The sequence below is a fragment of the Oncorhynchus keta genome, chromosome 26 (genome assembly GCF_023373465.1).
Source record: "Oncorhynchus keta strain PuntledgeMale-10-30-2019 chromosome 26, Oket_V2, whole genome shotgun sequence".
Lineage (NCBI taxonomy): Eukaryota > Metazoa > Chordata > Actinopteri > Salmoniformes > Salmonidae > Oncorhynchus > Oncorhynchus keta.
Window position 1 is genome coordinate 7,791,237 of NC_068446.1, and position 24,622 is coordinate 7,815,858.

The 24,622-nt window shown below is 44.7% G+C and overlaps 1 protein-coding gene across 2 annotated transcripts in view; it reads right to left on the reverse strand.

The window, feature by feature from the left end:
* LOC118358882 (myomegalin-like) overlaps nucleotides 1-24,622 on the reverse strand; it is a 140,708-nt gene that overhangs the window by 54,978 nt on the left and 61,108 nt on the right. For both annotated transcript variants that reach the window (XM_052480141.1, XM_052480142.1), the window contains exons 6-9: nucleotides 23,582-23,705; nucleotides 23,227-23,405; nucleotides 21,883-21,997; nucleotides 13,808-13,861 (exon numbers count right to left, since the gene is read on the reverse strand). In XM_052480141.1, the coding sequence (XP_052336101.1) occupies nucleotides 13,808-13,861; nucleotides 21,883-21,997; nucleotides 23,227-23,405; nucleotides 23,582-23,705 (472 nt within the window). The remainder of the gene's footprint in view (nucleotides 1-13,807; nucleotides 13,862-21,882; nucleotides 21,998-23,226; nucleotides 23,406-23,581; nucleotides 23,706-24,622) is intronic.

The window sequence follows — 24,622 nt, forward strand, 5'->3', positions numbered from 1 at the left end:
GAGGATGTGCGTTGAAAATGTTCACTAAATTCCCCTGATGTGAATAAAGCTATTTACCGCCAGTTAAGGGTATCCTGGGGTAAGGCTTAGACTTTTTACAGTTACCACCCGCAGTACGAGATGCAAGTTCCATTACAGCCAAAACAGACAACATTGCATAATTTTCCCACAATGCCATGGCAATTAAGCAAGGGTGGATTCATCAAATCACATTTTATTTGTCACATACACACATATTTAGCAGATGTTACTGCAAGTTTAGCAAAATGCTTGTGTTTCTAACTCCAACAGTGCAGTAATATCTAACAAGTCATATCTAACAGTACACACAATCTAAAGTAAAGGAATGGAATTAAGAATATATAAATATTTTGATGAGCAATGTCAAAGTGGCATAGACTAATACACAGTAGAATAGGATAGAATACAGTATATATAGTGTTGAAGTTTACATACACCTTCGCCAAATACATTTAAACTCAGTTTTTCACAATTACTTACATTTACTTCCGGCGCCGACAGAGATGGCCGCCTCGCTTCGCGTTACTAGGAAACTATGCAGTTTTTTGTTTTTTTACATGTTATTTCTTACATTAGTACCCCAGGTCATCTTAGGTTTCATTACATACAGCTGAGAAGAACTACAAGACTATAAGATCAGCGTCAACTCACCATCAGTACGACCAAGAATATGTTTTTCGCGACGCGGATCCTGTGTTCTGCCTTACAAACAGGACAACGGAATGGATCCCTGCAGCGACCCCCCAAAAAAAACGACTCCGGAAAAGAGGGAAACGAGGCGGTCTTCTGGTCAGACTCCGGAGACAGGCACACCGTGCACCACTCCCTAGTATTCTTCTTGCCAATGTCCAGTCTCTTGACAACAAGGTTGATGAAATCCGAGCAAGGGTAGCATTCCAGAGGGACATCAGAGACTTTAACGTTATTTGCTTCACGGAAACATGGCTCACTGGAGAGACGCCATCCGAGGCGGTGCAGCCAACGGGTTTCTCCACGCATCGCGCCGACAGAAACAAACAAGTTTCTGGTATGAAGAGGGACGGGGGCGTATGCCTTATGACTAACGAGACATGGTGTGATGAAAGAAACATACAGGAACTCAAATCCTTCTGTTCACCTGATTTATAATTCCTCACAATCAAATGTAGACCGCATTATCTACCAAGAGAATTCTCTTCGATTATAATCACAGCCGTATATATCCCCCCCAAGCAGACACATCGATGGCTCTGAACTTTATTTAACTCTTTGCAAACTGGAAACCATTTATCCGGAGGCTGCATTCATTGTAGCTGGGGATTTTAACAAGGCTTATCTGAAAACAAGACTCCCTAAATTTTATCAGCATATTGATTGCGCAACCAGGGGTGGAAAAACCTTGGATCATTGTTACTCTAACTTCCACGACTCCATTTTGTTGATCCCTGCCTACAGACAGAAACTAAAACAAGAGTCTCCCACGCTGAGGTCTGTCCAACGCTGGTCCGACCAAGCTGACTCCACACTCCAAGACTGTTTCCATCACGTGGACTGGGATATGTTTCGTATTGCGTCAGATAACAATATTGACGAATATGCTGATTCGGTGTGCGAGTTCATTAGAACGTGCGTTGAAGATGTCGTTCCCATAGCAACGATTAACACATTCCCTAACCAGAAACCGTGGATTGATGGCAGCATTCGCGTGAAACTGAAAGCGCAAACCACTGCTTTTAATCAGGGCAAGGTGTCTGGTAACATGACCGAATACAAACAGTGCAGCTATTCCCTCCGCAAGGCTATCAAACAAGCTAAGCGTCAGTACAGAGACAAAGTAGAATCTCAATTCAACGGCTAAGACACAAGAGGCATGTGGCAGGGTCTACAGTCAATCACGGACTACAGGAAGAAATCCAGCCCAGTCACGGACCAGGATGTCTTGCTCCCAGGCAGACTAAATCACTTTTTTTGCCCGCTTTGAGGACAATACAGTGCCACTGACACGGCCTGCAACGAAAACATGCAGTCTCTCCTTCACTGCAGCCGAGGTGAGTAAGACATTTAAACGTGTTAACCCTCGCAAGGCTGCAGGCCCAGACGGCATCCCCAGCTGCGCCCTCAGAGCATGCGCAGACCAGCTGGCCGGTGTGTTTACGGACATATTCAATCAATCCCTATACCAGTCTGCTGTTCCCACATGCTTCAAGAGGGCCACCATTGTTCCTGTTCCCAAGAAAGCTAAGGTAACTGAGCTAAACAACTACCGCCCCGTAGCACTCACTTCCGTCATCATGAAGTGCTTTGAGAGACTAGTCAAGGACCATATCACCTCCACCCTACCGGACACCCTAGACCCACTCCAATTTGCTTACCGCCCAAATAGGTCCACAGACGATGCAATCTCAACCACACTGCACACTGCCCTAACCCATCTGGACAAGAGGAATACCTATGTGAGAATGCTGTTCATCGACTCCAGCTCGGCATTCAACAACATAGTATCCTCCAAGCTCGTCATCAAGCTCGAGACCCTGGGTCTTGACCCCTCCCTGTGCAACTGGGTACTGGACTTCCTGACGGGCCGCCCCCAGGTGGTGAGGGTAGGCAACAACATCTCCTCACCGCTGATCCTCAACACTGGGGCCCCACAAGGGTGCGTTCTGAGCCCTCTCCTGTACTCCCTGTTCACCCACGACTGCGTGGCCACGCACGCCTCCAACTCAATCATCAAGTTTGCGGACGACACAACAGTGGTAGGCTTGATTACCAACAACGACGAGACGGCCTACAGGGAGGAGGTGAGGGCCCTCAGAGTGTGGTGTCAGGAAAATAACCTCACACTCAACGTCAACAAAACTAAGGAGATGATTGTGGACTTCAGGAAACAGCAGAGGGAACACCCCCTATCCACATCGATGGAACAGTAGTGGAGAGGGCAGCAAGTTTTAAGTTCCTCGGCATACACATCACAGACAAACTGAATTGGTCCACTCACACAGACAGCATCGTGAAGAAGGCGCAGCAGCGCCTCTTCAACCTCAGGAGGCTGAAGAAATTCAGCTTGTCACCTAAAGCACTCACAAACTTCTACAGATGCACAATCAAGAGCATCCTGGCGGGCTGTATCACCGCCTGGTACGGCAACTGCTCCGCCCTCAACCGTAAGGCTCTCCAGAGGGTAGTGAGGTCTGCACAACGCATCACCGGGGGCAAACTACCTGCCCTCCAGGACACCTACACCACCCGATGTTACAGGAAGGCCATAAAGATCAACAAGGACATCAACCACCCGAGCCACTGCCTGTTCACCCCGCTATCATCCAGAAGGCGAGGTCAGTACAGGTGCATAAACGCTGGGACCGAGAGACTGAAAAACAGCTTCTATCTCAAGGCCATCAGACTGTTAAACAGCCACCACTAACATTGAGTGGCTGCTGCCAACACACTGACACTGACACTGACTCAACTCCAGCCACTAAAATAATGGGAATTGATGGGAAATGATGTAAAATATATCACTAGCCACTTTAAACAATGCTACCTTATATAATGTTACTTACCCTACATTATTCATCTCATATGCATACGTATATACTGTACTCTATATCATCGACTGCATCCTTATGTAATACATGTATCACTAGCCACTTTAACTATGCCACTTTGTTTACATACTCATCTCATATGTATATACTGTACTCGATACCATCTACAGTATCTTGCCTATGCTGCTCTGTACCATCACTCATTCATATATCCTTATGTACATATTCTTTATCCCCTTACACTGTGTATTAGACAGTAGTTTTGGAATTGTTAGTTAGATTACTTGTTGGTTATTACTGCATTGTCGGAACTAGAAGCACAAGCATTTCGCTACACTCGCATTAACATCTGCTAACCATGTGTATGTGACAAATACAATTTGATTTGATTTGATTTGATTTAATCCTAGTAAAGATTCCCTGTTTTAGGTCAGTTAGGATCACCACTTTATTTTAAGAATGTGAAATGTCAAAATAATAGTAGAGAGAATGATTTATTTCAGCTTTCATAACATTCCCAGTGGCTCAGAAGTTTACATACACTCAATTAGTATTTGGTAGCATAGCCTTTAAATTGTTTAACTTGGGTAAAAAAAAAAATTGGGTAGCCTTCCACAAGCTTCCCACAATAAGTTGCGTGAATTATGGCCCATTCCTCCTGACAGAGCTCGTGTCACTGAGTCAGGTGTGTAGGCCTCCTTGCTCGCACAGACCTTTTCAGTTCTGCCCACAAATTTTCTATAGGATTGAGGTCAGGACTTTGTGATAGCCACTTCAATACCTTGACTTTGTTGTCCTTAAGCCATTTTCCCACAACTTTGGAAGTATGCTTGAGGTCATTGTCCATTTGGAAGACCCATTTGCGACCAAGCTATAACTTCCTGACTGATGTCTTGAGATGTTGCTTCAATATATCCACATAATTTTCCTACCTCGTGATGCCATCTATTTTGTGAAGTGCACCAGTCCCTCCTGCAGTAAAGCACCCCCACAACATGATACTGCCACCCCCGTGCTTCACGTTTAGGATAGTGTTTTTCAGCTTGCAAGCCACCCCCCTTTTTCCTCCAAACATAATGATGCTCATTATGGCCAAACAGTTCTATTTTTGTTTCATCAGACCAGAGGACATTTCTCCAAAAAGTATGATATTTGTCCCCATGTGCAGTTGCAAACCGTAGTCTGGCTTTTTCATGGCGGTTTTGGAGCAGTGGCTTCTTCCTTACTGAGTGGCCTTTCAGGTTATGTCGATATAGGACTCGTTTTACTGTGGATATAGATCATTTAGTTTCCTCCAGCATCTTCACAAGGTCCTTTGCTGTTGTTCTGGGATTGATTTGACTTTTTGCACCAAAGTACATTCATCTCTAGGAGACAGAATGCGTCTCCTTCCTGAGCGGTATGACGGCTGCGTGGTCCCATGGTGTTTATAGTTTATAGATTATATTATTGTTTGTACAGACAAACGTGGTACCTTCAGGCGTTTGGAAATTGCTCCCAAGGACGAACCAGATTTGTAGAGGTCTACATTTTCTTTCTGAGGTGTTGGCAAATTCCTTTAGATTTTCCCATGATGTCAAGAAAAGAGACACTGAGTTTGAAGGTAGGTCTTGAAATACATACACAGGTACACCTCTAATTGACTCAAATGATGTCAATTAGCCTATCAGAAGCTTCTAAAGCCATGACATAATTTTCTGGAATTTTCCAAGCTCTTTAAAGGCACAGTCAACTTAGTTTATGCAAACTTCTGACCCACTGGAATTGTGATACAGTGAATTGTAAGTGAAAAAGGTGTAAAGGTAAATGCAAGTCTGAAAATCACAATGTACCGTAAGATATGTATGAGGAATATACAGTAATACAGCACAATTTGAACACAATATACTATCTGTAACACGAGCTATTGGCGAATTCTACATGTCATATACAGGGCTGCACAACGACCTCATGCTGGTGGCAGAGCAGCAGTATTCAACCATCAGCAAAAACAAGACATTTGCAACATGGTCATAGCCAACAATTCCATCAGGCTAAGAGAGATCCAAAATGCAATCATAAACGACAACAATATCTTCGCAAATATCAATTCTGTCAGCATTTCCACAATAGACAGAGTTTTGAAAAAAGATCGAATGACTTTGAAACAACTCTACAAGGTGCCATTTGAGAGGAATTCGTGACAGAGTGAAGGAGCTGCGGTAGCAGTATGTCCAGGTAAACCTTTGGTGTGCACATGGTATGTTGTACAGGGAGTTTTACTGTACTTCAATTATGCCTGTAGATACCATAAGAACATCAAACATGTCTACTTTGCTAAACTGTCTGATTCTAGAATGTAAAACTAACTTTATATTTTGATTTGCCAGTCCAACGTGGCGGCAATATTACAATGTGTGCTGCCATTTCTGAGAATGGTGTGAGTACACATATTCCACACATTGGGCCCTATAACCCCCAACTTCTCCTGTCCTTCCTGCGCATGAAAGGGTAACAATGGAGTTCCGTCCACCGTACTCCCCATTCCTGTATCTGATAGAATCATTTTTTTCAGGATGGGGGTGGAGAGTATATGACTATCGGGCACAAGATCAGATGTCTCTGTTAGATGCCATGAATGCTGCTTGTGAGGACATCACAGGCGATAATTGCGGGGATGATTGCGCCACTCAAGGAGATTTTTCTCCCGGTGCATCACAAGGGAAAACATCAGATGTGATGTTGACGAAAATCTCTGGCCAGACCAACAAGAGCAACAGGATGTCCACCAAGAAGATGGGAACTTGTAGTGACATATACTATATTTTACCTACTGCTGAAATTGGTATCCAAAAGGTTCAGTGTGATACACAATAGCATTCAGCTGGACAAAACTGACATTCTTGTCTAGTACAGTAAGCATTCAGTGTCAACAAAAAAGTAGAACAAAACTGAAATTTGTATATAACAAACATTTCCAGGGTTGACTGCCATGGTGAAAAAACGCCTAACATTTTGACCAGCACGGCTCACACGATGACAAAAAAAAATGTTCATTTTGGTGGCATTGGCCAATTTACTGACACAAAAAAGGTTTTGAAGCATGAATTCAATGTTTTGCGTGAGCTACTACATTTTGCAAACATGCAATAGAGTTGTGATGTCCCATAAAAAAGTGACAATTGCACTTACAGTTTAGCCTGTTGCGACTCTAGGGCAGTATTTTAATTTTTGGTAAAAAACAGTTCCCGTTTTAAACTGGATATTTTCTCAGGACAAGATGCTAGAATATGCATATAATTGACAGCTTTGGATAGAAAACACTCTAACGTTTCCAAAACTGTAACGATATTATCTGTGAGTATAACAGAACTGATGTTGCAGGCGAAAGCCTGAGAAAAATCCAATCAGGAAGTGCCCCAGGTTTTGAAAGCGCTTGCGTTCCAATGAGTCCCTATTGAGCTGTGAATGTGCTATCAACCAGCTTATGCTTTCTACATATTCCCCAAGGTGTCTACAGCATTGTGACGTAGTTTTACGCATTTATGTTGAAGAATAGCCGTAGGCGGCTACATTGCGTAAGTGGTCACCTGATGGCTCCCAGGGTGACTCTCACGTAAAATACAGAGGTAGCCATTACTCCAAACGGTCCTACTGAAAAACGAATTGTCCCGACGGATATATTATCGAATCGATATTTGAAAAGCGCCTTGAGGATTGATTATAAACAATGTTTGCCATGTTTCTGTCGATATTATGGAGCTAATTTGGAATATTTTGAGCCGTTTTCGTGACTGCAATTTCCGGGCGATTTCTCAGCCAAACGTGAGGAACAAACGGAGCTATTTCGCCTACATAAATAATATTTGGGGGAAAAAAATTACTTTGGCTATCTGCCTGGGAGTCTCGTGAGTGAAAATATCCGAAGTTCATCAAAGGTAAACAATTTAATTTGATTGCTTTTCTGATTTTCGTGACAAGGTTGCCTGCTGCTAGCAAGGCATAATGCTATGCTAGGCTATCGATAAACTTACACAAATGCTTGTCTAGCTTTGGCTGTAAAGCATATTTTGAAAATCTGCAATGACAGGGTGATTAACAAAAGGCTAAGCTGTGTTCCAATATATTTCACTTGTGATTTTCATGAATATGAAGATTTTCTAGAAAAATCTGTGTCCGTTGCGTTATGCTAATTAGTGTCAGTCGATGATTACGCTCCCGGATCCAGGATGGGAGTCACAAGAAGCTTTTAGAGAATGTTAAGACTGCGATTGAGAAAAATTATAAAGTGGCCAGTGATTTCAAGTCTATGTATATAGGGCAGCAGCCTCTAATGTGCTAGTGATGGCTATTTAACAGATAGAGGCTGAAAAACAGCATCTCGGTACCAGGTTGATGTAGCTGTACTGACCTCGCATTCTGGATGATAGCGGGGTGAAGGCCATGGCTCGGGTGGTTAATGTCCTTGATAATCTTTTTGGCCTTCCTGTGACATCGGGGGCTGTAGGTGTCCTGGAAGGCATGTAGCTTGCCCCCGGTGATGTGTTGGGCAGACCGCACCACCCTCTGGAGAGCCCTGGGGTTGCGGTTGGTGCAGTTGCCGTAGCAGGCGGTGATACAGCCCGACAGAATGCTCTCAATTGTGCATCTGTAAAAGTTTGTGAGAGGGTTTTAGGGACCAAGCCAAATTTCTTCAGACTCCTGAGGTTGAAGAGGCGCCATTGTGCATTCTTCACCACACTGTCTGTGTGGGTGGACCATTTCAGTTTGTCAGTGATGTGTACGCCGAGGAACTTGAAGCTTTCCACCTTCTCCACTGGAGTCCCGTCGATGTGGATAGGGGGGAAGGGGGGGTTCCCTCTGCTGTTTCCTGAAGTCAACGATCAGCTCCTTAGTTTTGTTGACGTTGAGTGACAGGTTATTTTTCTGGCACCACACTCCCAGGGCCCTCACCTCCTCCCTGTAGGCTGTCTCATCATTGTTGGTAATCAGGCCTTATACCGTTGTGTCGTCTGCAAACTTGATGACTGAGTTGGAGGTGTGCGTGGACATGCAGTCATGGGTGAACAGGAAGTACAGGAGAGGTGGCTGAGCATGCATTCTTGTGGGGCCCCAGTGTTGAAGATCAGCGAAGTGGAGGAGTTGTATCTTACCTTCACCACCTGGGGGCAGTCCATCAGGAAGTGCAGGACCCAGTTGCACAGGGCGGGGTTCAGACCCAGGGTCTCGAGCTTAATGATGAGTTTGGAGGGTACTATTCTTTTGTATTTAACCCTTATTTATCTGGACAAGTCAGTTAAGAACAAATTCTCATTTACAATGATGGCCTACCCCAGCCAAGCCCCAACCCGGATGACGCTGGGCCAAGTGTGCGCCAACCTATTGGACTCCCAATCGCGACCAGTTGTGACACAGCCTGGAATAGAACCAGGGTCTGTAGTGACGCCTCTAGCACTGAGATGAAGCCCACTTGGGAGCCCGAACTATGGGGTTGAATCCTTACATTTACATTTACATTTAAGTCATTTAGCAGACGCTCTTATCCAGAGCGACTTGAGCTATAGTCAATGAACAGCATTCTTACATAGGTATTCCTCTTGTCCAGATGGGATAGGGAAGTGTGCAGTGCAATGGCGATTACATCGTCTGTGGATCTACTGGGGTGGTAAGCAAATTGAAGTGGGTCTAGGGTGTCAGGTAAGGTAGAGGTGATATGATCCTAGACTAGTCTCTCAAAGCATTTCATGATGACCTAATTGAGTGCTACAAGGCGATAGTCATTTACTTCAGTTACCTTTGCTTTCTTGGGTACAGGAACAATGGTGGACATTTTGAAGCATGTGGGGACAGCAGACTGAGATAGGGAGAGATTGAATATGTCCGTAAACCCTCCAGCTAGCTGGTCTGCGCATGCTCTGTGGATGCGGCTAGGGATGCCGTCTGGGCCGGCAGCCTTGCGAGGTATAACACGCTTAAACGTCTTACTCACGTTGGCCACGGAGAAGGAGAGCCCACAGTCCTTGGAAGTGGGCCACTCAAAGCGGGTGAAAAAGTGTTTAGGTTGTCTGGAACCAAGACGTCGATGTCCGTGACATGGCTGGTTTTCCTTTGTGTTCCGTGATTGTCTGTTGGTTAAATGCGATTGTCTACTATGGTTAAATGCAATGTTTTGCACGAATGCTGCCATCTATCCACAGTTTCTGTTTAGGGTAGGTTTTAATAGCCACAGTGGGTATAACATCTCCTATACACATCCTGATAAACTCAGTCACCGTATCAGTGTATTCGTCTATTTTGTTCGCGGAGGCTACCCGGAACATATCCCAGTCCACGTGATCAAAACAATCTGGAAGCATGGATTCCGATTGGTCAGACTTGCGTTGAATAGTCCTTAGCACGCATACTTCCTGTTTGAGTTTCTATCTATAGGAAGGGAGGAGCAAAATGGAGTTGTGATCAGATTTGCCGAAGGGAGGGTAGGGGAGAGCCTTGTAGGCATCTCGGAAGTTGGAGAAGCAGTGGTCGAGTGGTTAAGCAGCGCGAGTACTTCAGTGAATGTGTTGATAGAACTTCGGTAACGTTTTCCTCAAATTTGCTTTGTTAAAATCCCCAGCTATAATAAATGCGGCCTCAGGATATGTGGTGTCCAGTTTGCATAAAGTCCAGTGAAGTTCTTTGAGGGCCGTCGTGGTATTGGCTTGAGTGGGAATGTACACGTGACTATAACTGAACAGAATTACCTTGGGAGGCATTTGATTGTGAGGTATTCTAGGCCGGGTGAACAAAAGGACTTACGTTCCTGTATGTTATCATAATCACACCAAGAGTAGTTAATCATGAAACATACACACCCGCCCTTCTTCCTGGAGAGATATTTATTCCTGTCTGCGCAATGAACTGAGAGCCCAACTGGCTGAACGGACTCTGACAGTATATCTCAAGAAAGAAATGTTTCCGTGAAACAGTATGTTACAATCCCGGATGTCTCTCTGGAAGGAAATCCTCATCCTGAACTCGTCAGGGTGAGGCAGCGTAGCCTAGTGGTTAGAGCGTTGGACTAGTAACTGGAAGGTTGTGAGTTCAAACCCCCGAGCTGACAAGGTACAAATCTGTCGTTCTGCCCCTGAACAGGCAGTTCCCAGGCCGTCATTGAGAATAAGAATATGTTCTTAACTGACTTGCCTGGTTAAATAAAGGTAAAAAATATATTTAAAAAAATAAAATAAAAATATTTTCAGAGACTGAACATTAGCGAGTAATATACTCGGAAGCGGTGGGTGGTGTGCGCGCCTCCTAAGTCAGACTAAAAGTCCACCTCTTTTCCGCCGGCAGTGTTTTGGAACAGCCTCTGGAATCAGTTCAATTGCCCAGAATTCAAAACGTAAGGCTACTTGCGTAACACTGTTTCTCTGATAATATAAGTGAGACACAGTACATGCATGTCTGCATTACAGTGGCAGTCTATATCCCCATAAAGTGAGATATTAAAACAATATATTTCAAATAGAACATACCAGTTCTATGATAATATGAGTGAGATATCTCACTGCTTTTCCCTGAAGAGAGACATGCTTGAGTATGACCAGAGGCAGGGCGAGTGGCATCTTACGAAGAGAAGAGGGGCTCACCTCATTCGCCAATCGACCTGTCCGTCTCCAATGGACACTGTGATTGGCACTTCAGATAAGAGAATCCGCTCGAGCAAATCCCCATTACAGTTTTTTCCAACTGCTTACACACAAAATGTCACACGATTTTTTAAACCTCTCACTCAAAGTGCTAAACTACACACCAAATATCCAAAACCATAAGCTATTTCTCAGCCTTTGACTCAGTTGTCAATTGCATAAAACACTTTTTTCAAAACACTACACACAATTCTCTACCTAAAACACGAAAATCTAACAGGAAGTGACTTGCTTTCCTTTTCCAAACACAACCAATCAAAATGCTACACTTATTCACCAGGTCACACACACACTCCTCACATGTGCAAACTAATAGCCGATTACCTGTTTTGAACAATGGATGCCAACAATGGACAGAGAGCAAGAGGTTGTGGATCATGTGATCAACCACGGTTTGACCATGAGAGAGGCTGGACTGAGAGTCCAGCCCAACTTGAGTCGATTTACAGTGGCGTCCATAATTCAAACCTTCAGAAATGAGAACAGGTATGCAACTATCTAATGACTATTTTAGCATTACAGTAATGTACTGTAAAATACGTATGACTGCATAGTATTGCATAAACATTTGTAACTCTAAGCCATCCATTTACTGCACTGCACTGAATGAATGAGGTTTGTTATCATGCTGTACTACATTTTTTTGTACATTGTTTACAGTTCCTATGCTGAACACATACTGTGTTTGAATTCTTTACAGAGTGGAAAGGCAAAGACATCATGGAGGACGAGGACACTTGTTTAGAGATGTACAAGAGACTACAATTATAAATATGGTTTTGGCCGGCAATGCAATTAGGATTCGAGAGATAAGAGAGCATATCTTCAAATAATGACACCATATTTAACAACATCAATGCTGTAAGCCTGTCGACCACACAACGCATCCTCCAACGGCACCGAGTGACGATGAAACAACTTTAAAAGGTGCCATTTGAGAGAAACTCTGACAGAGTCAAGAATATGCAACATGACTTTGTAGAGGTATGTATGCAACACTACTTCCAGTACTTCAGACCATATTTACTCATCTGTATATCCTTTTGTCTGTTACAGAGAGTATTGGAGCTGGATGCCCATGTAATTCGCCATTAATTTATTTATGTGGATGAGGTCGGCTTCAACCTCACCAAAACCAGGCGCCGCGGAAGAAATGTAATAGGACAGAGGGCATTTACCAATGTCCCTGGACAGCGTGGGGGTAATATAACTATGTGTACTGCCATCACTCAAAACAGGGTCCTCCATCACAATGCCACACTGGGTCCGGCCATATGCTCACTTTTCTGGATGCAATTTACACAATATATGTCCCTGATCCAGATGAGGAGCCTGCTAGATTTGTGTTTTTTTGGGACAATGTTAGTTTTCACCGGGGTGTTCTGGTCCAAACCTGGTTTGCCACCCATCCTACCAATTCCTGGACTGCCCCCCCGGGACCCCACACACACAATTGTGTTCTTTACTGTATTCTAAAGAATATACTTTTGGTTTACATACTGTATACAACAGTAATGTTTGGCCTAATAAATATTTCTGTTTCTACATTGTATTGGTGTTTACAGTGTACTTGTTACCCCTCTCAGCAGATTACTTTCACTGTAGAACATTGTATTGAAATGTAGATATAAGCCTATGAAAGACCACAGAGCTTTAGATTTAGAACAACAGTGTTTACATGGTATATCCAGACATGTACTATTGTGAAAGCAGTGTTTGCCATTTGATGCAAATGCTTCATTCTGACATGTGTTTATGGCATTTTGAAAACAGTGTTACATTTTGAAGGAGACGTGAGGCATTTTGCATTTTGTGTGTGCAGTTTTGGGAATTGTGTGTAGAGTTTTTAAAAAAGGAGACCGTTTTGAAAATGTGTGTAAGCAGTTGGAAAAAAACTGTAAGTGAGATATCGAAACTATATATTTGAAATAGAACCCAGCAAGATATCCTCAGTACTATGATGGGAAGATTTTAGTGCTGAACAATATATCTGAGTGACCCAAATGCACCAAGTATTTTGATCCTCATTTGTGTACAGTATGTGTTGTGTGTGTGTGTGTGGTGTGTGAATGTGTGGTGTTGTGAATATGTGTGTGTGTAGTGTTGTGAATATGTGTGTGTGTAGTGTTGTGAATATGTGTGTGTGGTGTTGTGAATATGTGTGTGTGTGGTGTTGTGAATATGTGTGTGTGGTGTTGTGAATATGTGTGTGTGTGTGTTGTGAATGGTGTTATTTTGTGAATGTGTGGTCCAGCTATCTTACATGCAGTTTTCCTTTGGTTCCTACAGAGGGCAACCTCCGACCATTTGTCCCAGGGAGCATGGAGCGGGTTGGGAGGGCTTTCATATACCATTGCCTTGCTATCAAACACACTACTCCAGGCAATGCTGGCTACAGGCCTTGAATTAAATCTCTCAAAGAGCAAACTTTAGCTTATCATCACTTACATGCAAACTAATTTATTGTAGCCCACTTCCCCACTACAGTGTCCCTGTCTGTGTGTGCATGGTCCAAAATCTTATGTTAAGCCAATGGAATCAGATTCCCACAACCACAGACATACTATAGGATGGCAGTACTCCTGCCACACATACCTGCATCTCTGGCTGGATACAACTCTTCTCTCGACCCATCTCACTCCGCAGCAACTGTGGACAGAAGACAATAAGGGTGGTAAATAAGTAACAATAAAAAAAATGTATAAACTCATAATGAACCCAATCTTTTGTTCCTCAAAAAACAGTTAAAACAAATATATGAATGACACGATTGCATGATGGCATGAAATATTTTGAAAATGGCTACATTTTCTGAGCCAGGATATTATAGATTTCACTATAATTTAAGAGGTACCGTTGAACCAACTACATTCTTGGATTCAAAATAGACATGGAGGCATTCATGTGAGTCCTGCTGCATGTAACCCAAAAGCCATCTGTTTCTCATCATCACGGTGGCTCTGAGGTATGTTAGCCTAACATAGGAGCAGGTGCCAGGGTTCCACTGACCTACTATACATTCAACATGTTTATAAATACAGGACAGATATGGTAATGGTATCTCAACCCCCCCCATAATCTGGGTTCAGCTGTTCATTCCCTTGGGAAGGGGGACAGGGAGGGGTAGGACGGAGGGCAGGAGAGGTATGACTAACCTGTGTACAGCGTGACTAACCCATATGTCAGTAGCTAGCAGTGAGTACAGTAGAGTTGGCCCTCACGTGCCCAATCAAATATTAGAACCAGTACTAGGCCTCCAGTCACAAAACTAAGTGTCGCCTGATGTCATACTGTATATGTGGATAGGTTCTTTTGTGACTGTCGTAATTATTATATACTTTAACCTTTACTTGTATTTATTTTATTTTACTTTTTAAATTTTCATCCCCAATTTCGCCAGTCTTGTCTCATAACCCGGAAGGAGAGGTGAAGGTCGTGAGCCAGCTAAAACACCACCCAATGTTCTTCACGGCCTGCTTAGGAAAGCTACTGTAGGAAACACCTGGTGACCATGTCAGCATGCATGCGCCCAGCCCGCCACAGGATTCGCTAGAGCGCGATGGGACAAGGACATCCCTGCCGGCCAAACCCTCCCCTAACCCGGACGACACTGGACCAATTGTGCGCCGCCCCATGGGTCTCCCGGTCGCGGCCAGCTGCGACAGAGCCTTGACTCTAGCAACTGAGATGCAGTGCCTTACATGCTGACCAGACCGGACACGTCGCGTGCGCGAGCGTGGCAAAATACATTTAGAAACCCATGTTATTCAATTATTGCACCCACACTGATCGCAGTCTGCGACGCCAAGGGCTAAAATAGGAGTCATTCCTATTTCTGACGCAGATCGCGTTGCAAGTCCTACCTTTCCCATCTCCTCATTGGTTTATAGAAGCAGGTACCCGTGTGCCATCTCCTCATTGATTATAACCACGTGGGTGATTGAAAGACGAACTGTTTTGCCGGTAGTCATGGTAACACAATGAAAGTTTAGATGCGATCACCATATAAATTAAACGATGAAAAGGCCTAGAAGGAGGAGAGATGACTAAAAACGATTCGGTTGGCTGTTTTATGTGTGGATTAACTGTCGGAGTAGAGGTCCTTGTGCATTTCAAGTAAAATTACAACTCAATGTTAATATCCCAGGACAAATTAGCTCGCAACAGCAAGCTAGCTAAATAGGACAAATTAACATTAGCTAGCAAGTGCAAGCTAACTAGCTAAATTACCATAAATGTTTAATGCTTTTCGACCTGTCCCCAAATTAATGTCATTGGTTCAGAGTTTTTTTTAAATATTTTAACCTGCGTGTCGTGATCGCGTTTTGAGTGGGGGGGGGGGGAATAAATGTATGCACGACAGTGCACACGCTGCAGCCGGTTTGGGTTCCTGTGTTAGACCACTGCGCCACTCAGGAGTACTTTAACTTGAACCTTTTCACACGTACCAACGAACGGGTGTGATCATTCTACAGTGGTCGGTCCCTGTAGCAAGATCAAACCGGTTTGATTAGAACGCTTATTTAGAACCAGTTTCGATTGACAAAACAATCAGCATTTCAGCTAGCCACACTTTTTTCACAGAAACGTTTGCACAAACACACAGTCCTTACAAAGTTAATGTCCTGAATGTGAGCAGTTTATTTTTGGATGCAATGTTCAGACTTTCACAGAAGTAGCGACAGCATAACACAATCATCCAAACCGGAAAATGTAGGCTACATTAGTCCTAACGCTAACTGAGGAAATATTGACGTAACACAAGCGGTCATATTTAGATAACTCTCGGATGATAGAAACCACAATATGAATCAGCTAATAGCAAATACTATTTATAATTCATCACATCACGGGTCAGCTCAATATTGATTGAAATATAATTGAGTCAAACACTTTCTAGATATGATGGGAAGTTTGTGCGCACCACCATGTTTGTTTTTAGCGTCAACCAAAGATAATAAGAGGAGACAAGATGAGTTTGGTCTGTTTGCAGTATGCAGGTTGAAGGGGGTGTGTCGTGTCCAATCATTCACTTCACTTCCAGAAGTTTACCCAAAAGATGAGTGAACCATTCCTTCACCTCATTATAACATCTTCGGTCTGACAGACGTTTACGTGACACACAGAAGGCATTGTATTATGTCAACAAACATGGTGCAACAACTTGCTGGCAAACAGCTTAGCATTAGCTCATTATAATCAGTACAACCTTCCAAAAAGTATTTTACACATATCATAGGTGTCCATTACAATCTATGCAATAGTCGGAATGATTTATTTGTCACCAGAACTAAAACGTGAATAAAACTGTAAATACATTATGCTCCATACATACATACATACATACATACATACATACATACATACATACATACATACATACATACATACATACATACATACATACATACATACAGTTGAAATCGGAAGTTTACAAACACTTAGGTTGGAGCCATTAAAACGTGTTTTTCAAGTCGGTTAGGACATCTACATTTTTACACTAAGTTGACTGTGCCTTTAAACAGCTTGGAAAATTCCAGAAAATGATGTCATGGCTTTAGAAGCTTCCGATAGGCTAATTGACATCATTTGAGTCAATTGGAGGTGTACCTGTGGATGTATTTCAAGGGATACCTTCAAACTCAGTGCCTCTTTGCTTGACATCATGGGAAAATCAAAATAAATCAGCCAAGACCTCAGAAAAAAAAATTGTAGACCACAAGTCTGGTTCATCATTGGGAGCAATTGCCAAACTCCTGAAGGTACCACGTTCATCAAACAATAGTACAGTCATGGCCAAAAGTTGAGAATGACACAAATATACATTTTCAAAGTCTGCTGTCTCAGTTCATATGATGGCAATTTGCATATACTCCAGAATGTTATGAAGAGTGATCAGATGAATTGCAATGACATGGCAAAGTCCCTCTTTGCCATGCAAATGAACTGAATCTCCAAAAAACATTTCCACTGCATTTCAGCCCTGCCACAAAAGGACCAGCTGACTTCCTGTCAGTGATTCTCTCGTTAACACAGGTGTGGGTGTTGACGAGGACAAGGCTGGAGATCACTCTGTCATGCTGATTGAGTTCAAATAACAGACTGGAAGCTTCAAAAGGAGGGTGGTGCTTGGAATCATTGTTCTTCCTCTGTCATGGTTACCTGCAAGGAAACACGTGTCATCATCATTGCTTTGCACAAAAAGGGCTTCACGGGCAATCAACCATTTATCAGATCATCAAGAACTTCTAGGAGAGCGGTAATTGTTGTGAGGAAGGCTTCAGGGAGCCCAAGAAAGTCCAGCAAGCGCCAGGACCGACGTCTAAAGTTGATTCAGCTGCGGGATCGGGGCACCACCAGTACAGAGCTTGCTCAGGAATGGCAGCAGGCAGGTGTGAGTGCATCTGCAAGCACAGTGAGGCATAGACTTTTGGAGGATGGCTTGGTGTCAAGAAGGGCAGCAAAGAAGCCACTTATCTCCAGGAAAAACATCAGGGACAGACTGATATTCTGCAAAAGGTACAGGGATTGGACTGCTGAGGACTGGGGTAAAGTCATTTTCTCTGATGAATACCCTTTCCGATTGTTTGGGTTTTCTGGAAAAAAGCTTGTCCGGATGAAGACAAGTTGAGCGCTACCATCAGTCCTGTGTCATCCTGAGACCATACATGTGTGGGGTTGCTTCTCAGCCAAGGGAGTGGGCTCACTCACAATTTTGCCTAAGAACACAGTCATGAATAAAGAATGGTACCAACACATCCTCTGAGAGCAACTTCTCCCAACCATCCAGGAACAGTTTGGTGACGAACAATGCCTTGGTGGAGCACCTTGCCATAAGGCAAAAGTTATAACTAAGTGGCTCTGGGAACAATACATCGATATTTTGGGTCCATGGCCAGGAAACTCCCCAGACCTTAATCCCATTGAGAACTTGTGGTCAATCCTCAAGAGGCGGGTGGATAAAAAACAAATTCTGACAAATTTCCAAGCATTGGTTATGCAAGAATGGGCTGCCATCAGTCAGGATGTGGCCCAGAAGTTAATTGACAGCATGCCAGGGCGGATTGCAGAGGTCTTGAAAAAGAAAGGTCAACACTGCAAATATTGACTCTTTGCATCAACTTCATGTAATTGTCAATAAAAGCCTTTGACACTTATGAAATGCTTGTAATTATACTTCAGTATTCCATAGTAACATCTGACAAAAAATATCTAAAGGCACTGAAGCAGCAAACTTTGTGGAAATTAATATTTGTGTCGTTCTCAACTTTTGGCCACGACTGTACGCAAGTATAAACACCATGGGACCAAGCAGCTGTCATACAGCTCAGGAAGGAAATGCGTTCTGTCTCCTAGAGAGGGAGAGGTGAGGAGAGTGGTGATTGAAGGGAGATATCTTGCAGCCCGCTGGCTCCACCCCAAGCCTTATATGGACTTCCTGCCCCAACGAGGCAAGCCTGTGATTCATTAAGGCATGGAGTGCTTGGGGATGAAAGAGGAAAATGGAAAATGTAAAATGTGTGTTATGGAGAGTGTGAGAAGAGAGAGAATTATCTGTGTGATTACCCCCACTGTGTACCGAACCGGTTTGGCTGAGGACCCGCGTTTTAGGACTACCCCTGAAGAACGGAACGGTCAATGAGAACGGATTACTTACTGGTTGCTGAATTCCCCCTTTCCCACTGTGTGCATATCTCCCTAATAAATTACCCATTTGTATTCTAGTTGTGCTTCATGTGTGTGTTTGGTTATTGAACTTGGTGACGTGGAAACTACACCCCCTTTAGCCTGCTACATGTGATGGAGAATGCGGGCAAAGCAAACCAAGCTCAATAATTAAACAGACTGGTGGAGGCGAACATAGTGCAGCAGGCTATGCATTGGGTGCTGCTGGAGGACCAGCGTCAGCTAAACTCAGCCAGCTGACAGCCGCCCAGGCCGGCGTGTCTGCAGGCGCAGCAGTCTCTTGTCCCAAACCCAGTTAGTTTATACTGATGCTGACAGAGGCTGACGACATCATGGCTTACCTCCAAGCCTTCGGGAGGACGGAGGCTAGGGAGAAATGGCTCCATGAGCAATGGGCCAGCCTGCTAGCACCTTTCCTGTCAGGCATGTCAGTTCGATGCCTACCCCATGGCCCGAAATGAACTAATCGAACGGCTAGGAACCGTACGATTTATCAGCATGCTCGACTTGACGGGTTATTGGTGCCCTTTGGGGGACAAAAGGCACGGGGGAAAAATGCTTTCGCCACCCCTGACAGGCTGTTCCACGACAAGAAGCTGTCCTTTTTGAGTTGCACGGGGCCCTGGCCACCTTCCAGAGGTTGATGGACCGGATTCTCCGTCCCCATCGTGAGTACGTGGCGTCTTATTTCGGTGATGCTGTGATCCATGGGAGCGAGGCAGGCCTTACAGGGGGCGGGGCTAACAGCTAACCCAAGGAAATGTCGGCTCTGCCTGTGGGAGGCTGAGTACCTGGGGTAAACGATCGGGAGGGGATGTGTCAAACCCCAGGTGAAGAAAGTGGAGGCAATTCGGGACTGGCCCCGCCCCCTCACCAAGAAGCAGGTGCGCACTTTTGTGGGGTTGACTAGTTACTACCGGAGATTTAATCCCCACTTTGCCTCCCTAGTCAGTCCCCTGACAGATCTGACCAGGAGCAGTCTACCCGTCCAGGTGACGTGGACCGAGGAGACAGAAAGCCTTCCAGGACCTAAAGGGAGAACTGTTCTGGACTCATGCTGGTGAGCCCGGACTTTTCCAAACCACTGATGGTACAGAACGATGCTTCTGAAATGGGTGGGTGCCGTCCTATCACAGCTACAAAAAGGTGAGGAACACCCAGTCGGAAAGCAAGACATTAGTCGGAAGCTGTTGCTGCAGGAACAAAGATATTCCACTGTGGAGAAAGAATGGGCGCTGGAGACGCTGAAATATTACTTATTGGGACAGCACTTCACCCTCGTAATGGACCATGCACCACTGGTTTAGATGTCAGGGAATAAGGACAGTAACGCCCGGGTGACCCGCTGGTTCCTCGCCTTACAGCCTTTTGATTTCTCTGTCGTCCACAGATCAGGTGCAGCCCATGGAAATGCCGATGCTCTCTCCAGGAGGATTGATCTAGGGAGCTGGACCACCCCTCCCTTCCGGTAGGAGATGAGGGTGGAGGGTGTGTGGCAGAAGGCAGGGAGAGGTGAGGGGAGTGGTGATTTGAAGGGAGATATCTTGCAGCCCGTTGACTCCACCCCTGAGCCTTATATGGACTTCCTGCCCCAACGAGGCAAGCCTGTGGATCATTAAGCCATGGAGTGCTTGGGGGTAAAAGAGGACGCGGGCTGCACAAACGGGAAGAGGACTGAGAGGAAAACGTGTGAGAAGAGAGAGAATTGTGTGTGATTACCCATTGTGACCTGGACTGTCTGATTACCCCCACTGTGTACCGAACCGGTTTGGCTGAGGATCCGAGTTTTAGGATTACTCCTGGAAAACCAGACAATGAGAACGGATTGTGGACTGTGAACTGGTCGTTGAATTCCCCCGCACGGCAAGCGGTACCGGATCGCCAAGTCTAGGTCCAAGAGGCTTCTAAACAGCTTCTACCCCCAAGCCATAAGACTCCTGAACATCTAGTCAAATGGCTACCGAGATTATTTGCATTGCCCCCCATCCACACCACTGCCACTCTCTGTTGTCATCTATGCATTGTCACTTTAATAACTCTACATGTACATACTACCTCCACTAACTGGTGCCCCCGCACATGGACTCTGTACCGGCACCCACCTGTATATACTGTTATTTTTTTTACTGCTGCTCTTTAATTACTTATCCATATTGTTGGTTAGGGGCTCGTAAGTAAGCATTTCACTGTAAAGTCTACACCCGTTTTATTCAGCGCGTGTGACTCATAAAATTTGATTTTGAAATTTGGTTTTCATTTCCCACAGTGTGCAAATCTCCCTAGTAAATGACCCATTTGTACTCTAGTTGTGCTTCGTGATCATGTTTGGTTTTTGAACTTGGTGACATGGAAACCCCACCACCTTGAGCCTGCTACAATACATACTGTATGCTCCAGTAGAAACGCAACACGGTATACAGAAAATAAGGCACTTACTTTGGTAGGAACGCACACATGTCCAAAGTTATTATCTTGTAAGGAAGACAATGCGAGCGCCAGCCAGACAATGTGACAATTTGTGCAAAACTGCACACGTCTGCATACTTGATCTGCGGAAACATTGGTGAAGTGCGTGGGCTCTCCTCGAAGAGTGAAGTTTGTCCGGCTCAGTAAAGCCTCAAACAAATTGTCCGCAGCGCTGAAATCAGCTCCTTCTATGCATCTTAATGAGGAACACACCTCAATTCAAGCTGTTGTTAGACAATACAACTTGTTAGAAAATCATTTGAAATTGACAGGTTGAAACATAGCCTATCGATAATTAACTGGCCACGTGTGTTACCTGTCCTGTTGCGTAATAATCACATTTTGGAACCGTGAATGCATTCTATGTGCACTAAAAAAAAACTCATGCTGGGGCGACCGAACTCACGTATGAAAAGGTTAAGTGAACTGTGAGAGAGAGAGGCTGAGGGGTTGTATTTACGATACCGATGTTATACACTGTAATAAGCTATGTACAAAACAACTGGACTTTCATTTACCTCTGCATCCCTGTCTTTCTTCTGGAGGGAAGCCATGAGGTCGTGAACTCTGACCTCCAGCTCTCCGACCCGGTGGCTCAGCAACCTCCTCTCCTCAGTCAGGTCCTCTATTACTCTGAGGGAGAGCGGGGGAGGGCAAGAAAGTGAGAGAGGCAGAGAGAAAGACAGCAGCAAGATTTGTGACCTGTTGCCACAAAGGGGCAAACAGTGAAGCACAAACAAAGTAAATACAAGCCACATTTATATTATATATTTTTTCCCTTTTGTACGTCAACTATTTGCACATTGTTACTACGCTGTACATGGCCATAATATAACGTTTGAAATGTCTCTATTCTTTTAAAACTTTTGTGAGTGTCATGTTTACTGTTCCTTTCTGATTCTTTATTTCACTTTTCTTTAACTATTTCACTTGCATTTGGCAATGTAAACATGTGTTTCCTATGCCAATAAAGCCGTTTGAATTGAATTGAGAGATCGAGAGGGAGAGAGAGAGGAAAGTATAGGCTTGACTGAATTTAACCACTAAAACTGTGATAAACAAGGCTTGTACGTTTTATGACTGTTGGGCTGAAGTTCCTAATGAAACAAGCTCTGCAACACCTCTTGGACTGATATCTGTGACCCCATAACCACTCTTTCAGTAGAGGACAGTATGTACGTAGGGCACGACTCCGGCACCGTTTCTCTGTCAATTTTATCAGTGTGATTCTCTGCCTCTGACCCTATTACGGGGGCTGAGTCACTGGCTTGCTCGCTCTCTTCCCTCCTTCCTGTCCTCGGGCTCCTGCGGTGGGAAGATCTTTGTGGGCTACACTCGGCCTTGTCTCAGGGTAGTAAATTAGTGGCCTATTGATATCCGTTTAGTGGTGTGGGGGCTGTGCTTTGCCAAAGCGGGTGGGGTTATATCCTGCCTTTTTGTCCCTGCCCGGGAGTAACTTCCGATCCCCCCTGTCTCAGTCTCCTGTATCTATGCTGCAATAGTCTATGTGCCAGGGAGCTAAGGTCAGTCTGTATCTGGTGTAATTCTCCTGTCTTATCTGGTGTCCTGTGTGATCTTAGATATGCTCCCTCTAATTCTCCCATCTCTCTGTCTCTCTCCCCTCCCAGAGGACCTGAGTCCTCGGACCATGTCTCAGGACTACCTGGCCTGACGACATCGGGCTGTCCCCGTCCCGAGTCCACCTGGTCGTGCTGCAGACCCAATTTCTGCTGTTCTGCCTGCGGCCATGGAACCCTGACCGGGCATTAAACTCTGATCTGGCATTAAATTCACACATTCTGAGAGAAACAACACACTGACATGCCAGTCACACCTCGATCAGCACCTGTCCTCCTGCTAACCTGTCCTTCTCTGCCAGGGCCCCCTGCTGCAGCCTGGATCCCAGTGACCCGCCCTCACACTTCTCCTCTTCCTCCTCCATCTTCATCATCATCTCTCTCTCCAGGGCCAAGCAGCACTGGGACTCAGCCTCTGCCAGAGAGGCAATCTTCTCAGCCTCGCCCCGCGCTAACTGGGCCTCCTGACAACACAATGCATCAGGAGTGTCAGTGTATGTTCCAAATGTAACCACAGCATTTGAAACTGAGCACAGAAACAAAGTGTATTGGAATCATCAACATTGGAATAATACTAGTTTCTGTCAAAACTGTGTGACCTCCTGCATTAGTGTGTGTGGTGTGTGTGTGCGCGCGTGACCTCCTGAAGCAGCTCGACCTTGGTCTCGAGGATCTCCTGATTGTGGCTGATCTCCTGCTGCCGCTCCTCACAGAGACGCTGCAGCTCCTCCTCATTCTGATTGGTCAGGCTCGCCGCCGCCGTCCTATCAGAGCACGTGAACACGTCGACAAGGCTTGAGTGTGACACAGTGCAGGATGAGAATATCACATCCCGTAACTCTATTTACACAACACACGTAAATAAAACATGATACGTGGTTCTGTAGACGCTTTAACTGTTGTACTGCAGAGTTAGTCGTTTGCTGGAGTCTATGCATCTACTGTTCCAAAGTTTAAAATCCAACAAGCTCTCTCCCTGGAGATTGATAATGCACGATAAACAGTAAGTCATGGACTGAGGCTTGGCCCCTGCTCTCTACATCTAACTAGGCAAAAGAGCATCATTTCTCTCTCATTTATTGTGGCCCTCTGACATTTATTGTGGCCCTCACTATTACAGCGAGCTCCCATCACTGCTCGTCGCTCACCACCTAACAGTACCATTAGAGTTAGCCCAGCGCGGCTTCTCTCAAGAGAGTGTCGCTCTAACTGCTTGTCCCCTGTGGCCCTCTATATGTCATAGTCTTTTTTAGAACTAACGACAATCACAGAGCTAGCTGTTTATTTATGAATCCGGGAGAGCACCACTTGGCCCTGGCACCCTTGTTGAACCACAACAGGTCAACTAGACTTCAGGAGGTCTAGAGGGACTGACCCTGTACCCATACTCCTTCAGGGCGAACGTGTCTTGACGAAGCACTTAAGTGATTTATTAAGTCATTACTTCTCTGTATACAGTGCTGAGTAATTAACATAATTATTTGTTCACAGGCTCATTCGTGTATCAAATCAGGTGCTGATTGGTACAGATGCAGGATCTTCCCATGATCGCCATGTTGCAGGAGAATCTTCCTGCAATACAGGAAAAGTCAAACGGGTAGTGTATTTGAGGTTTAAAATGCTTCCAAAGTTTATCATTTCCGCTTTCAAATTACAGACATGGTGTTCCCTTACGAAAAAT